We start from the raw sequence: 17,006 nt of genomic DNA, 5'->3' as shown, positions 1-17,006 counted from the left end.
GTTTTATTTTCTAGAATAAGATGCATTTTTACAAATTTAAAATGCTTGTTTATTTGCTTATTTTCCATACTAGGGATTGAACTCATGGTTTTCACATTGAGGTGCGCCCTCAACCCGTTTTAAAGTTTTTATTTTAAGACAAGGCCTTGTTGCTCAGGCTGTACTTGAATTTTAGCAATCTTGCTTCACCTCCCAGCTGAGATTACAGAAATACACCACCATGCCTGTGTTTTTATTTTAAGACAAGGCCTTGTTGCTCAGGCTGTACTTGAATTTTAGCAATCTTGCTTCAGCTCCCAGCTGAGATTACAGAAATACACCACCATGCTGGTTTTCCTTTAAAAGTTTTAGTTACAGTTGGATGTGGTAGCTAAGGTAGGACTATGGTAAGTTCAAGTGCAGCCTGGGAAGTTTAGCCACTTATGGGAGGCCCTGTGTGTAGCTCCTACCCCTAAAAGCAGGGAATTGTAGCTCAGTGCAAGGGCCCTGGCTTTAACCTCCAGTTCTGTCCTCCTCCCTTGAGTTATATAATAATGTAAAATATTTACATGATTTGAAAGCTAAATCTGAGAAAATAATAAACTCAGAATAATCTATTCTTGTCTCATTCATTTCACTTTATTCTTTCTCTTCTCCCAGTAGGTAAGCATTTTTTTAACCTTAAGGTTTATCTCTTATTACACATACAGAATCATGTTCTGTATAGTAATAGTTTGATCAGTGATAGATCTCATATACAATGGTAGTCCCATAAGATTATAATGCAGTTGAAAAATTCCTATGTGAAATTACTTACCAGTTTGCTGGTGTAAGCAAACTTTGCTGCCAGTCATAAAACAGAATATATATACATTTAGGCACAGTATAGAGCTGGGCACGGTGGTACATACATGCCCATGAGCCCAGCATTTGGGAGGCTGAGGCAAGTGGATCTTGAATTCAAGTCCAGCTGGAGTTATGTAGTGGGGGACCCTGTCTAAAAAGAAGACAATTGAGTATACTGCATAAAACTTAAAAGGACAAAAGATGCTGGGCACTGTGTAATCTCAGCACTTTGGAAGGCTGGGGGAAAAGGATCGCAAGTTTGAGTGCTCCTGGGGTATTTAAGGAGACCCTGTTTAAAAACTAAAAGGGCTGGGGATGTAGCTCAGTGCGACAGGTTCAATGTCTAGTACTGGCAGAGGTGGGGCAGGAAGGAACCCATAAGAAAAATTTATTAGCTAAGTTAATTAGTTTATGTGTCTGGATTTTTTTTTTTAAATTGTGTACTGCACTCCTTTTACTTGTTAGAAAGGTTTGCTGTAAGACAAGTGTACCATGTTACATTGGCAGCAGCCTCATACTATTGTATTTACCATGTCTCCTGATTACATAAGAGGGGCGGCGTTGAGTAATTAGACTGTATCAGCGATTGTGAACCTTTTAGAGCTTTCAGTGATACAGCCTCCTGTGGTATGCGCGCCATAGTTTAACCATCACTGGACTATATCATATGTGTTTGTGCAACTACACTCTATACAATGACAAAATTTATCTTAGAACACTTCTCAAAATGTGTTCTGTCTTTAAGGGACATATACATTTAAGATAATCCCTGCATTTTATCCTTAGACATAGTCAAGGGTACTTTTTAGGGGATCCTTGCATTGACATTGGGTAGAAAGTTGGATTCCATAATTATTGGTCCACCTCAGGTTTTGTGTTTCCAAATTTTAGTATCATCCAACAGTTTGATTTTAGAACATTTTCATCATCCCAAAAGTTCTATTGTACACATTTTCCATTAATTCCCTCTCCCACTCTTAGCCCTAAGCAATCACTGTTAAGGTTTTTCTGTCGTATTTGGATATTTTATATAAATGGGATCATATAATTATGTTCTCGTGTCTGACTTCTTTGACTTGAACTATTTGAAGTGCATCCATGTTGTGGTATATACTAAAAGTTTGTTAAAATTGCTGAACGGTATTCCATTGTATAAATAATTATTTGTTTACCTATCTACCAGTTAATGGACTTTGGGATTGTATCTCTTTTTTTTTTTTTCGCCTTTATGAACAATGCTGAGGATGTATTCTAGAAATAAAATTACTGGGTTGAATGGTAAATTTATATTTAACTTTTTAAAGAGTAACCAGTCTGCTTTCCCATGCGATTGTATCATTTTACATTTTACCAGTGTTATACAAGTGTTCCAAGTTCTCCACATTTTTGCCAACTCTTGGTATTTTAATAGGTAGCGTATTTTCACATGCTTAGAAGCCATTCATTTGTTTTATTTGGTGAAACATTTATTCAAATTGCTTGCCTGCTTTTCAGATTGGATTGTCTTGTTGATTTGCAGTAAAGTTTTTCTTTTGAATGTTATCTGCATATTTATTAAATGACCATGTGTTATAAAGAATAGCAACAATACTTATTACTTTTTTTTTTTTTGCTTACCAGAGAGCAAACTCAGGACCTTGTGCTTGTGAGGCAGGTGTGGCAGCACTGAGCTAAATCCCTGGCCCTGCTTATTACTACTCTTTTTTTCATATTATTTATTATTGCATATTGGTTATATAGATTATTGGGTTTCACTTTGGGAGATTTGTACATGCATGTAGTATAGTTTCAGTTACTGTCACCAGTCTACCCTTTTCTCCTAGGTTTACTTTTCTTTTTAAGACAATTTCAGTGTTTTTAATGTATTTTGATCATACTCATTTCCCCCTTTTTTTGTTAGTATCATGATTATAGCCCTCTATCAGGTATGTAGTTTATTAATATTTTTTCCCAGTCTGTCACTTCCTCCCTTCTCCCCTTTTCTCCTTCCCCCTTTCTTCCATCCTTCCTTCCTTCTCCATAAAGAAATTTATTGAGAGGCCGGGCGTGGTGGTGCACGCCTGTAATCCCAGTACTCGGGAGGCTGAGGTAGGAGGATCGCTGTGAGTTCGAGACCAGCCTGGGCTACATAGTGAGTTCCAGTCAGTCTCAACTACATAGTGAGACCCTGTCTCAAAAAACCAAGAAAAAAAAAAAAGAAATTTATTGAGCAGAAATTTAGAAGTACACAGTCAAAGAAATAGAATGCTGGCTCTCAGAGGTGCCTATTTTCATGTTCTTAATAGCAGCTTTAGGTGCTGTTTTTCAATTTTGAGGAAATTATTTTGTGGATTGTGGATTTGGTGTCATATCTAAGAACACTTTGCTTAGTCTGAAGTTGTGAAGATTTTCAAGTTTTACTTCTGACATTAGTCTTGTGATCATATTTTGGAGTTAAATTTTGTATATGTTATAAAGTAAGGATCTACATTTTTGAAAAATATATTAAAAAAGCACTTGGGTATCAAATTGTTTCACATAATGTAATTCTCCTTTACCCAATAAATTTCCTGGGCACTCTTGTCTCACAAATCAGTTAACCATAAATGTGGGAATTTCTTTCTGGACTCTCAGTTCTGTCCTGTTCATCTGTATGACTACTTTTGTAGTTACTACACTGTCTTGGTTAATGTGACTATATTTCAAAATCTTTCACTTTTATTTTTCAAAATTGGCAAACTAGATTGCATATGAGTCCATGTGAGTTTTACAATCATTCTGTCAGTAGTTTTTAAAAAAGCCACCTGGGATCTCACTGAATTTACAGGTGGTCTTGGGAAAAATGCCATTATGATAATACTGAATCTTCTAGTGCAGAAACAAATGTATCTCTTAAGATTTTCTTTAGTTTCTTTCAGCAATGTTTAGTGGTTGTGAATATAGAAATCTTGTATTCTGGATGTTTCTGTGTTTAAAATATATTCTTGATGCTATTATGAATAAAATTGTTTTTTAAAAGTTAATTTCTGAGTGTGGATTGCTAGTATATAGACATCCAAAATGCAATTAACATAATTATTAAATTTATACAGTGACTATGGTAAACTTGTTTATTGGTTCTGATAGGGTTTGTTTTTTGTTTTTTGTTTTTTGTTTTGTGGAACTGGGGATCTAACTGAGGACGTGTGGCTTGACAGGCAAGTGCAGCACCACTGAGCTAAATCCCTGGCCCTAGTTCTGATAGTTTGTATGTGTGATTTTTATTTTTTAATTTTTGAGATAGGATCTCGCTCCATAGTTTAAGCTGGCCCTGAACTTAATATGTAGTCCAGGCTGACTTCGAACTCCTGGTGGTCCTTCAGCTCAGCCTCCTGAGTGTTGGAATTATAAGCGTGTGCCAATATGCCTGGCTCTGTGTGTGAATTTCTTAAGGTTTTTCTGTATATGGGATTTATAATCTGTTACATAGTTATATGTCTCCCTTTTCAATTTAAATGCCCTGAGTTCTTTATTGAACCTTAACCACAGTAGCCAAAATCTCAAGTATTACTTTGAATAGAACTGGCAAAAAGAGTATCCTTTCGTTTTTCCTGATCTTCAGAAGGAAATAGTTCAGTATTTCACCTTTTAAAGGATGCTATTGGCTGTACATTTTGTTTAATTTTCTTTTTAATGTTAATGGGTGTTGGATTATGTTGCTAGATTCTGCTTACTGTTGAGTTATAGATTTTTTCGTACCTTCATGGGGGGGTTTTGTGTGTGTGTGTGTGTGTGTGTGTGTGTGTGTGTGTGTGTGTGTGTGTATTAGGCCCTAAAACATGAGATAGGAAGACTTTTTTCCTCTAATTTTGAATGTTATTAAAAAAAAAACAAACTTTTGTTAGAATTTACCACTGAAGGCATTTAGCCCTGGAATTTGTTTCCTCCTTCTCTCCCACTGTCTTTTTTTTTTTCCCCCAATCTTCTGGTTTTTTCTGTTCTCTTTTCTTTGGTGGGGATTGAACCAGGGCTTCCCATGTACTAGATGAGGATAGAGTGGTTGTTGAATTATATCTGTAGTTTTAAAATTTTCTTTTTAAAGTTACGATTTTAATTTCTCAATATACATTTATTTATTTATTTTTAAAAATTTATTTGGTACTGGGGATTGAACTTGGGTCCTTGTGCTTGCAAGGCAGGCGGCAGAACCACTGAGCTAAATCCCCGGCCCTTAATATACATTTATTTATTTATTTTTAAAAATTTATTTGGTACTGGGGATTGAACTTGGGTCCTTGTGCTTGCAAGGCAGGCGGCAGAACCACTGAGCTAAATCCCCGGCCCTTAATATACATTTATTTAAGTACACATATGTACAATTTTCTCGTCAAATTTGGCCATGTGTGTTTTAGAAATTTGTCCATTTTGTTTCTCTTTTTTTTTCTTCCCTAGTACCAGGGCTCGAACTCAGGATTTTGTTGTTGCTGGGCAGTCATGGCACTGAAATTTGTCCATTTTTATCTTTGTTTTGGTTGGCGTAAAGTTGTTCAGAGGCTTTTACATTTCTGTAGTATACTAACGATCCTTTTATTCCTGGTTTTGATAATTTTTATCTCCTGTTTTCCCTGGCAATTTTGTGGCTGGGTTTTGTGTTGCTGGAGTCTTTTAGAGGTGGTTTTGAAGGTTCTTTCTGTCCTGAGCAGAGAATTCATCAAGGCAAGTCCAAGTGGTAGCAAAGTTTTATTTAAAGGTAGGAAAAGAAATAGGCTCTGCAGAGCAAGTTTGGGCCAAGTAAAAAAGTAGGGGGAAAGGTATACTCTACAGTGTTGAGGGAGAGCCATCCATGCAAGAGAGAACACAGTGGCAAAAAGTCAGTGTGGACTGTTGTTTTTATATCATCTCTTCAGGCAGATGTCAAGTCTAGGCCATCCTATTGAAAACCTGCTCTAGTTGTTTCGAGAAACCCATGTGCAGGGCTTTACGGGGAGCATTCTGTGCATGTGTCCTGGGCATTTTGTAATTGACAGGCACATCTACTTTCCCAGCCAGTTTTCCATGGCCTGAACTTCTGTCTAACATGTGCCAAACATTTTTAAGTTTTTAAAACAACCATCTTTTTGGTTTTATTGATTTTTCTCTTTGGTTTTTGTGTTTTATTATTTACTATTCCTCTCCCCTTTTGGTGGTACTAGGGATTGAGCTGTGGCCTTTGCACTGAGCTACATCCCAGCTCTTTAAAAAAATTTTTTTTCCCCTTTTTAAACAGGGTTTTGCTGTTTACTTCAGGTTGACCTGGAGTCAATATGTAGCCCAGGTTGGCCTTGAACTCATGGCAATCTTCCTGCCTCAGCTTTATGAATGCTGGGATTATAGATATATGCTACCACTCCTGGCTAAAATTTTTTTATTTTGAGGCAGTCTCATTAAATTGCCAAGGCTGCTCTTGAATTTGAGATTCTTGTGCTTTAGCCTGTCAAGTATTCTGGAAGTACAGATGTGTGCTGCTATGACTGGCTGTTCTTACCTTTATTTGCTTTTTTCCTTAGTTTGAGTTTGGTTCGTTCTTTTCCTCTTATAGTGACAAAAGTTTATTAGGTTATTGCTTTGAAACCTTATGTTCTGTTACAGATTTCAAGACACAGAGAAGTCTTGCTATTTTGCCCAGACTGGCCTTGAACTCCTGGGCTCAGGTGGTCCTTCTTCAGATTCCCTAATCCTAGGGCTACACTTGTATGCCATGATGATACAGGCTTTTGAAACTATCATTTCCTCTGTAAAAAACTGTTAGCAACATTCTGAAAGTTTTGACATTATCATTTTTACTAAGAAAATGATTTGTAATTTCCCTTGTGATAGCTTTGACTTATGGATTAATTTTTAAAAGATTTGGAAATTTTTGTGATTTTTTTTTTTTCCTGTTGATTTCTAGTTTCTGTGTGGTCCAGAGAATATTTTTTGTATGATTAATGAGAAAAGAGGCAGTGCTTTGGTTTAACTATGAGCCATTTGTCTGAATTGGGAATCAAGGAACAGTTGTTTCTTTGGGCAGTAAGTATAGAAATGGGTATTAGATCTAGTTGCCTTTTACTGGCTCATGGGTTGTTTGTAATTTGGGAGTTGTCTCAAGTTGGGACACCTTTCACTTTTATACTATATTGCTACATTTAGCGTACTTGTGGTTTATGACACTGATCATTATAGGTTGTCATAAGAATTGAAGTCCATTATGTTGTAATTCTTTCTCCATTTTGTTTTTTGTAGATATTGAGTTGAATAGTATTTTCTTTTTCATAATTTTTTAACCATTGTAACATTTGGAATTTTAAAAAAATTTATTATTATATATAATAAAACCTGGTTGAAATTGTCTATTTTCTGATGTGAAGATAGCTTCATACTGATTAATGCCCTTAAAACTGTGTTTTATGAGGGTAAAAAAACAAGTCTTTTTTGCTCATATCTTTTCCGCAGTGTCCAACATAAAATAATCAAATAGTTTTATTTGATATGTTGTAGTATTACAGTGTTGAAGTAAAGTGAGGTCCCAAGGGTTTTAAGTTTAGCTTATGCTTTGGTACAATAATTGATCCTCACCTCTTTAATTTTACAGGTTGCTTTTTTGTTTTGTTTTGTTTTTGGTACCAGGGATCAAACTTGGGGCCTTGTGGCAGAACCACTGAGCTAAATCCTTGGCCCTTTATAGGCTTTTGGAAGGGGGGGGGGTCACTGGGAATTGAACCTAGGGCCTTTGCACTAAGCTATATTCCTAGCCCCTTTTCTTCCTTTTTTTTTTTTTTGATTTGGAGAGGAGATCTTGCTAAGTTACCCAAGCTGGGCTTGAACTCGTGATCTTCCTGCCTCAGCCTCCCAAAGTATGAGAGATTATAGGCATGTGCCCCAAGCTTGGCTAACTTTAATAGCCTTTAGAGAGAAGGGTATGACAAAGTGGACTATAGAACATACAGTATATTTCTTGTTGTCTTGTGAATTTATCCCATTTCAGTAGATTAATGTCATCTTAACTCCTGCATATGAACTGTAAATTTATCTTACTAAAATTTTCGCTTTTCTTCTTCCCTTTAGGACATTTGCTGCAAGATCCTATTGCACCCACCAACTCCACCTGCCAACACTATGTCTGCAAAACTTGTAAAGGCAAGAAAATGATGATGAAACCTTCATGTAGTTGGTGCAAAGACTATGAGCAGTTTGAGGAAAACAAGCAGTTAAGCATTCTAGTGAATTGCTACAAAAAGCTATGTGAATATATAACACAGACTACACTTGCACGGGATATAATAGAAGCAGTCGACTGTTCTTCGGATATTTTGGCTTTGCTTAATGATGGATCATTGTTTTGTGAGGAGACCGAAAAACCTTCAGATTCATCCTTTACTTTGTGTTTGACACATTCCCCTTTACCTTCAACCTCAGAACCCACAGCTGATCCTCAAGCTAGTTTATCTCCAATGTCTGAAAGCACTCTAAGCATTGCTATTGGCAGTTCTGTTATCAATGGTTTGCCTACTTATAATGGGCTTTCAATAGATAGATTTGGTATAAATATTCCTTCACCTGAACATTCAAATACGATTGATGTATGTAATACTGTTGACATAAAAACTGAGGATTTATCTGACAGCTTGCCACCTGTCTGTGACACAGTAGCCACTGATTTATGTTCCACAGGCATTGATATCTGCAGTTTCAGTGAAGATATAAAACCTGGTGACTCTCTGTTACTGAGTGTTGAGGAAGTACTCCGCAGCTTAGAAACTGTTTCAAATACAGAAGTTTGTTGTCCTAATTTGCAGCCGAACTTGGAAGCCACTGTATCCAATGGGCCTTTCTTGCAGCTTTCTTCCCAGTCTCTTAGCCATAATGTCTTTATGTCCACCAGTCCGGCACTTCATGGGTTATCATGTACAGCAGCAACTCCAAAGGCAGCAAAATTGAATAGAAAACGGTCCAGATCAGAAAGCGACAGTGAGAAAGTCCAGCCACTTCCAATTTCTACCATTATCCGAGGCCCAACATTGGGGGCATCTGCTCCTGTGACAGTGAAACGGGAAAGCAAAATTTCTCTTCAACCTATAGCAACTGTTCCCAATGGAGGCACAACACCCAAAATCAGCAAAACTGTACTTTTGTCTACTAAAAGCATGAAAAAGAGTCATGAACATGGATCCAAGAAATCTCACTCTAAAACTAAGCCAGGTATTCTAAAAAAAGACAAAGCAGTAAAGGAAAAGATTCCTAGTCATCATTTTATGCCAGGAAGTCCTACTAAGACTGTGTACAAAAAGCCCCAGGAAAAGAAAGGGTGTAAATGTGGGCGTGCTACTCAAAATCCAAGTGTTCTTACATGCCGTGGCCAACGCTGCCCTTGCTACTCTAACCGCAAAGCCTGCTTAGATTGTATATGTCGTGGCTGCCAAAACTCCTATATGGCCAATGGGGAGAAGAAGCTGGAGGCATTTGCCGTTCCGGAAAAGGCCTTGGAGCAGACCAGGCTTACTTTGGGCATTAATGTGACTAGTATTGCTGTGCGTAATGCTAGTACCAGCACCAGTGTAATTAATGTCACAGGGTCCCCAGTAACGACGTTTTTAGCTGCCAGTACTCATGATGATAAAAGTTTGGATGAAGCTATAGACATGAGATTCAACTGTTAAATCAGTGGGTCTTTAAGCCTACCTCTGGTAGGGAAATAGCTAGTTTTACGGCAGCTATGGTTCTGTTGGTTTAACTTGCCGGAGCTCCTGCATATAGATCACTTGTATCAAGTGTTTTCATTGCTAAGTTATATGTGTTAGTGTCGGGGAAATAGTTTGCAGATAATGGAGGAGTAACCCTACAACTGTATGTCCTTAGTTCTTACAGAACCTCATAGTTTGAGAACAAATGCTGATGCAACTGATTTATAGAAAATGAACTTTGGCAAGGAAAATAAAACATTAACCTCATTGTTTATGGTCATGCTTTGTGCATAATCAAAGTTTATGATTAAATGTGAGGAAGTGGTATCTAGTCAGTCCGCAAAGATTGTGCTGTTTTTTTTGTGTGTGTGTGTGGAAAAGTAGCCATTAGTTTTATTCAGGAGATTCAGTGCTGGCCTCAGATGCAACACTGACATCCTCTTGAAAAGCTGATGTGCCCAGCTCAACCTTTGTGCTGACATAATACCATTTCTGGTCATGAAAATGGGCTACTGGTGTATGTAGCAGTTCTTAAATCAGCAGTATTATGAAAGAAAATTGGCCCCTCATTAGGATCTTTAAGGACTCTGTCCTTTTAAAAAGAAAATAAGCAAGGTGAAGTTTGTCAGACTGCAAAGTTTAGTTGTCTGTGCTTCGAAACTCTTGAGTTGAGACCCCTTTTTAAGCCTGACACATTTCTGGGAAAAAATTCTAAATCCTTCACTTTGAGCAGTGTTCTAATTGGATAAATGAACAGTTTAATCTGGCAGTAACTGAATTTATACTAGGATGTGACAATTTTTAAAATAGGTTTTTATTTAGAAATTGGATTTAAAATAATTTCGGAATAATGCCCCACAACTTATCCAGATTTATGCATATTTATTGTCTTTGGCCTTTGATTTTGGTTTCCTCTTTTGACATATAATTTATTTGAATATGCTCCTGTTTTTTTAGGGTGCTATTCATTATGAAGAATTCTCTACTGAGGCCTAATAAAAATTCCTTTTATGAAGCCTGTGCATTTAGGTGGGTTTGAAGTTGGGGTGATTTTCTTTAGGTTGCTCTTTTGCATGTAAAGCACAAACTTTCAGTTTAAATGTACTTCTTCCCTTTAGTTTTTATGGGGAAGACAAACATTCTGTTGAAGGGAAATCCAGTCAGTTGCTTGAAAGAGCACAGCCCAAACAAAACAAGGACTGACAAGGTGTAAAGAAATAACCTTATGATTTAAAATAATTTGCTTTGACAGTGCTTAAAGAAAAATACTGCTGGGAAAGTTTCAATTACTACGTCCACCATCTCTAGTGAGGTATGATGTGTTGAAGTAATGTTTTGATTTGGCACACAGCATGTTCAATGATGGTTACTCACTTAGTATAAGACACGCAGAAGAAACCTTTGGACACAGAGCAGATGACACCTCCTTCTGTTTTGTAGTGTACCCTGGTGTCATTTTCTGTGAATGTGGTCAGGTAGAGTTGTTTTTGTTGTTGTTGTTGGGCTTTTTTTTTTTTTTTTTTTTTTTTTTTTTTTTTTTGTCTCTTGGTGGGGTGGGGGTGGGCTAAAGCCATAGGAAGAAAAATGTGATGTATGTGTCCAGTATGTACTATTTTGTTTTTGTTTTGCAAGAAGAGTTGAACTATTTTTGATAACAAGAGTAAATGGTGGAAAATGCTTCTTAGTTGTCTTGTCTTTATTTGCTTTCCAAGTTTTGGAATTTTATTTAATTCCTTTAGTGTTAGCAGTGTCTTATAAACATGTATTTACCTAAAACTTGTAACAGTTTTGTGTTGAACCCAGATGCCCTGCTATATAAACTTGTATATCTGTTCTTTATTCACTAATGATTACTGAAAAGATGACTAGAAATGAGATTGTACACATGGATGATTACGATATATTTTGCAAATCTCCCAGACTTTCTTAATATGATCTTAAAATTCATGCAGTACTTTATTGCTTCCCAAGTTTGATAATCTTGGTTTTGTGTTTTTTGATGCATGGGAGGTTGGCAATATAGACAAAGTGAAAACCATTATTAGTATGTGAGGACCTTGATTGTTATGTAATATTGCCAATGATGAATTCAGGTTGTTTTTAGCACAAATTTTCTCTTTTTTATGCTGGTATTCTCACTGCCACATTTTTGAAAACCTGTATTACACCTTAAAATCTATCAATAAATGATAGTTTTCTAATTCTATGTTGTAGAATACTGAGGAGTTTGGGATAGCATGCTATGAATGGTCTGTATTGTTTTGGGGAAGAATTACAGTGCCTTTGTATGTATGCATGTATGTATGTATTTAAACACCATGAATTATTTAGGAATGCTGACTTAGGGAATTACTGAAGTAACAATTTACTTCATAAGGATATGAAACTGCTGAAACAAGAACAGCATTTAATCTGAGCATCTTCAGTGTCTTGATTGTTAATAATATAAACAATCAAATCATCTTTTCCCTTAGGTAATGAATAGTTTCAGCGCAGAAAATTTATCTTTTGGTTAGTCTCATGAAATATACATTTAAGGTGCTTTTTAAATTTCATTGTATTACTAGTTTTCTTGAAACAATTCCGTGGCAATCTTGTTGAATTTTTATAATACACAAGAAATAAACATTTTTCCTATACTGTAGATAGCACATTACATAACTTAGGAAATACTAAGTTCAGTCTATTGTCTGGATCTAATACTTTGGTAATTTATACTTTTCCCCCTTTAAAAAACAGTCGTATGAACCCAATAACATGCAAATACATTCAATAACATGCAGTTACATATTTTAAAAAAATAATACATTATAGGTAAGGTTAATGTCCACTTTGGTCCTTGTGAACCCCTCGCTCCCCAGCCCTGATTCTCCCTATCATGAAAGTTTCCAGGGGTTCAAAAAGTTATTTTCTTAGAAACTCAAGTTTCTTCACAGTGTTACTCCTTCAGATATGTGGTGTGATTATTTTAGTGAACGTGATTCATATTTGATAACTTTTATTTAGTTTCGCAAAAAAAAAAATCAAAAGTTTTAAGTCAGGTAGCCTTCCCCACTCAAACACAGCAATGTTTCCAAAAGCTGAGCAATGACTTGTTGACTCTAATAGTTCTATATAAACAACTTGAACAATTCACAGTGACAGGTAAGATGCAGGGCAAATATACAGTTTTATTCAATTACCTTTGCTATTAATGTGATGCTGTGAAACTCATTTTTCATTAAATAGCATTAAGATCATGATAACTCTTATCCTTTATCAAGGAATTTGGGACGTTACAATTTGCAGTTTCCAGTTTGGCAGTAACTTATACTTAGCATTCATTATCTTATCAAAAAGTCAAACATACTATCCTAGTTCCTCATAATTCACATTCCTTGTATTCAGCTCTAAAAAGTACAGTGAATCACACGCTTACATTTGTTAAAAATATGGTAATTTGGGTAGCCCAAATTAGCCAAACAGTATGGTATTGACAGCTTTATTTTTATAATTTTAAAGCCACATACCAATCAGTCAAAGAGGACTCTGATAAAGGCAAAGTAGTAAAGCCAAATAGTAATAAAAATACATTGTAAACCAATTTTATTTTTACTCTTTGGTGAGCCTCAAGATTATAGATAATAAAACTTTAAAACCATATCTGGTTTCTTAAAAGTATAAACTTATGTATTTTTATCTGAAAAATTTGTTATTTTCCCTGGTAAAGGACCAGTGGGATTGGTGCCAAGTTTCATGTATCAGATAAATTTACACGTGTTTAATCATGAAGTACACTAACAGGAATCTGGAAGATCTTGTGAGGGGCAGGATGGCTGGGGATTGCGAGCTCTGTTTTATATTTCCCTAATTTTTCTTGTCTCCACTTTTTGCCTAATACTGCCCAGTATTTGGTTATTTTGGTGCTGACCTATACACCAGCAAGGGAACCAAAGTGGAGTGGAAAAATGAAGCCATTGTGACACTTCTAAGACTCACAGATTAAAAAAAATCTAGGGAAAAATTGATGACTGACATACACTAAAACGTCACTTTGGAGAGTTTTCTTTCACTTCTATCAGAAATGTTCATCCTCTTAGTGTAGTTTCACCTCACCCAACCCCACCAGCCCAGTGCACACTGGACTGTTTATCGATAAAGAATTCTGAAATGAACAATATACCACTGTAGTAAATAACAGCTTTTATGGGTGCCATCATGATTTTCTTCCATTTCTCTGATAAATATTGAGGTGGATGAAATATCTGCAGTAATAATTTCTTTTCAGTATCAAATAAGGAATGATGTTTAGATACTTAATGAAGAAAAGACTTTAGGAAGGTTTTTTCTTAATATACTTTTTTCTTAACAGTATATTATTTTTATGTCTTTAGGCCTACTATAAAGATAGGGAGTCAGATAATTTGGAGATTAATAAATGATTCATTAGTTTTCTATGAGTGTTAGATAACTTTTCAAGCATGAGTCAAATTTCTGTACTTGTCTTCATTTAAGAAGTTTTTCTTGTGTTTACATAAGATTCACAATAAGGATGGGGAAGTTGCTAGAGCTTGTCAGTGAATTTGGAAGGCCCAGTGGTTGTAATACCTGAGGTTGTAAAGTGACTAGCAGTTTGGGCAAGTCATCGTGAAGTTAACATTAAACCAGGTAAGTTCAAGATCTGAACTCCAGTACACATAAAGGAAGTCTCTGAGATGTTTTGGCAGTGCTTTTATTACTAGGGTTAAGTCAATTCTGGAGGCCCTGCCTACATTTTCAAGTTCCAGAATTTTCTGACTCAAGTTTTCTGCAAGTGGACAACTTCTTCCAGGCTCCACAGGAGCCCTGAGGACCTCAGGGATGCTGGCCATCACTGAGGCAACTTCTGTGCAGAGGATGAACTGCTTGGCACTGTCCCTAAGGGATCCTTGATACATTCAAGGGTGTACAGTGCTGATGTGCAGACTTCGTAAAGTAAGTTGTTATATAGACACTTCCAAGGAAAAGCTCTGCAAGAATTTGAGGCAAACTGGAGTCTCCTAAAATGAATATGTATCTAGACCCATTGCTTAAAAATAAAAGTTCCTAGCGCAGATACACACTTGGAGAAATCAAAGCCTTTAAAAAGCAGTATGCAAACTACAGCATCTCTTCACAAGAAAAAAATTTTAAAATACATGTCATCCTTTCGTGTTGACCTTGGCAGCTACTCTTCATCCACTGACTGAAGCTTTCCACATTGCTCTGAAAGGTTGGAGGTTACTATTTTATTGCCTTTGTTTCCAAATTCAGAGGGAGAAGCAGGCTGATCTGTCTCATAATCTTCAAAGGACCTGAAAGGAAAAATGTGATTTTTAAAAGTTTCAACATTTGGGTAGAAGTCTCAGTTGCTGAATGGCAACTATTAAACAACTGAGCTAATAATTTAGGGCAGAAAACATTTTCCCTGTTACTTAAAGCTGAAGTCAATGTTAGACTTTGTTGAAAATACGTTTATTTAACCTTTCGTAGGGGCCTTGGTGGCAGAGCATTGTGGATGGTGTTAGGTTAAAAAGCATTAATGAGTTTTACTTGAATGTTTTCATTGAAGTGGTTTTCTATGAAGAGTGGGGAACTTTCTCAGCTCTCAAAATGCTGTATAGCTTTCCTCCATGGCTTTCTATAAACATGTACAACTATGTGGAGAGCAAACTAAAACCAATTCATGGATTTCCCTTCGTTCTGCTTTGCAGAACTCCACAGTGTATGTAGATGTTTATTCGGGGAAGAATTCCCTCTGCTCACTCCTGTAGAGGTTACTCATAGCCCTAAACTCTTCATATGCTTTAGACAGATGAAAAAATACTTGGTCTCTTTTGAATGATGGCTAGCTAATGAAACTGATTTTTGTTCCCTCTAATGGTACAAGGAACTGAACCCAGTGCTGTTACATTCCCAGTAATGCCCACCATGCTGCCTTTTATTTTGAAATCGTCCTAAATTGCTCAGGCTGGGCCTGAGTTTATGATCCTCCACTCTGCTTTCCAGAACAATAGTATTATAGGCCTATGCTACCAATGCATGGCTTAAGCTGAAAAAATATTTTGGGGTTGACATATGGTCATTTACTAAAGCATTATAGTTAAATTTGCTATTACCCTTTGCAGATCTTCCACAATAGTCAAAACAAATTTCTAGACAAATAATCTTAAAACAGGATCAAGGCCAACTAGCGGGAGGGAAAATATGCTGAAGAGGGAATACCTAGTCGGAGTTAACCTGTCCACATTTCTAGAAAGGGTCTCATGTAGTTCAGGCTGGCCTATGCTGGCTTCAAAGTTGTGATCTTGTCCCAGTCTTTTGAGTGCTGAGATGACACGTATGCATTAACATACCTGGTTTACGCTTTTTTGGGGGCAATACTAGGGATCAAGCTCATGGACTTGCATATACTAGGCAAAAGCTTTACTTCTGAGCTAGACCTGGCTCCCTCTTTTTAAAGATTTTGTTGCCCATATTGGTATTCAACTTCTGGGGTGAAGTGATCCTGCCTCAGCCTTCTCTATAGCTAGGACTATGCTTGTAACACCGCCCAGTTCTTAAAACATTTATGAGAAGGTCAGACTTTTTAAAAAGCCTACCTGATGTTTGGAAAATTGTTCCTTAAGAATACCAGTGTATATTATCAAATGTTATTTACAACTTGATCATTTTGCAGAAATACTCCATTCCATTCTTAGCTTGTTGCTACACCTTCCCCAATCGCAAGAGGCCTCAGAGGAGGTGCATAAAGGGCCTAAAAGAAGCTGCAAATGGCAGAGTCTTCATTTTGGGAAACAAAATTCTCAACTGTTAACGGTAGTGCATTCAGACCCCGAGACTGCTTATTTTCTATCAGAATGGGAGACATCACCCATTTATGGACTGTGTTTGCAAGTACTGTAGTGCAGGTCTAAAGAGTTAAGTCTGAAGTGAGATTCATTCAGTAAATATTTGAGTGCCTGTTGCTAAGCATGAACCAGATGTTAGCAATACAAATGGTGAAGAATGAAGCAGCCCCTCCTCAAACCACTTGGAGCCTAATGGGGGCCCACCTGGAATAGTGGTTGTGTGTGAGCCTTGGAATCAAGACTGAGGTCAGGTTCCAAACTGGATTAATTACTTAATGTGATTTTAGGCATGTTACTTCACCCCACTACATCAATTTCTTCAACTGGTGAGTTCTTGCCCTTCACGGTGAGGTGCAGATAGGACATGATCACAGATTTGACAAATGGTGTATAAGTACTGGGACTTACAGGAATATGGTGACACAACCATATTTCGGGGGCAGGGTTACAATTTTGTGCTTGTGAATATAAAGGAGTTCAGTAACCATCCTTACTTCAGTGTCCTTGAGATTCCTCCCTTCAGTGGTTTCTCAGCTGGGGGTGATTTTGCCCGTAAGAAGTATTTGGCAGTATCTGGTGACACATCTGAGTGATACAACTGGATGGGTCCTACTGGCATCTGGTAGGTACAGTCCAGGGATGCTGCTGAGCAACTCACAAATATCCAGCCCAAAAC

The 17,006-nt window shown here is 36.9% G+C and overlaps 2 protein-coding genes across 3 annotated transcripts in view; one reads left to right on the top strand and one right to left on the bottom strand.

Annotated features, from left to right (window-relative positions):
* The window catches only part of Msl2 (MSL complex subunit 2), a 40,661-nt gene extending 29,655 nt beyond the window's left edge, over window positions 1–11,006 (top strand). Inside the window, exon 2 of the mRNA XM_010625511.3 lies at window positions 7,867–11,006. Within this exon, the coding sequence (XP_010623813.1) occupies window positions 7,867–9,458 (1,592 nt within the window). The 3' untranslated portion in view covers window positions 9,459–11,006. The remainder of the gene's footprint in view (window positions 1–7,866) is intronic.
* Window positions 11,007–13,969: 2,963 nt separating this feature from the next.
* Ppp2r3a (protein phosphatase 2 regulatory subunit B''alpha) overlaps window positions 13,970–17,006 on the bottom strand; it is a 145,825-nt gene continuing 142,788 nt past the window's right edge. For both annotated transcript variants that reach the window (XM_010625509.3, XM_019207668.2), the window contains one exon: window positions 13,970–14,794. In XM_010625509.3, the coding sequence (XP_010623811.1) occupies window positions 14,668–14,794 (127 nt within the window). In that variant the 3' untranslated portion in view covers window positions 13,970–14,667. The remainder of the gene's footprint in view (window positions 14,795–17,006) is intronic.

This window comes from Fukomys damarensis, unplaced genomic scaffold (genome assembly GCF_012274545.1).
Source record: "Fukomys damarensis isolate Sample0158 unplaced genomic scaffold, DMR_v1.0_HiC HiC_scaffold_37, whole genome shotgun sequence".
Classification (NCBI taxonomy): domain Eukaryota; kingdom Metazoa; phylum Chordata; class Mammalia; order Rodentia; family Bathyergidae; genus Fukomys; species Fukomys damarensis.
This window is presented reverse-complemented; position numbering and strand designations above follow the sequence as displayed.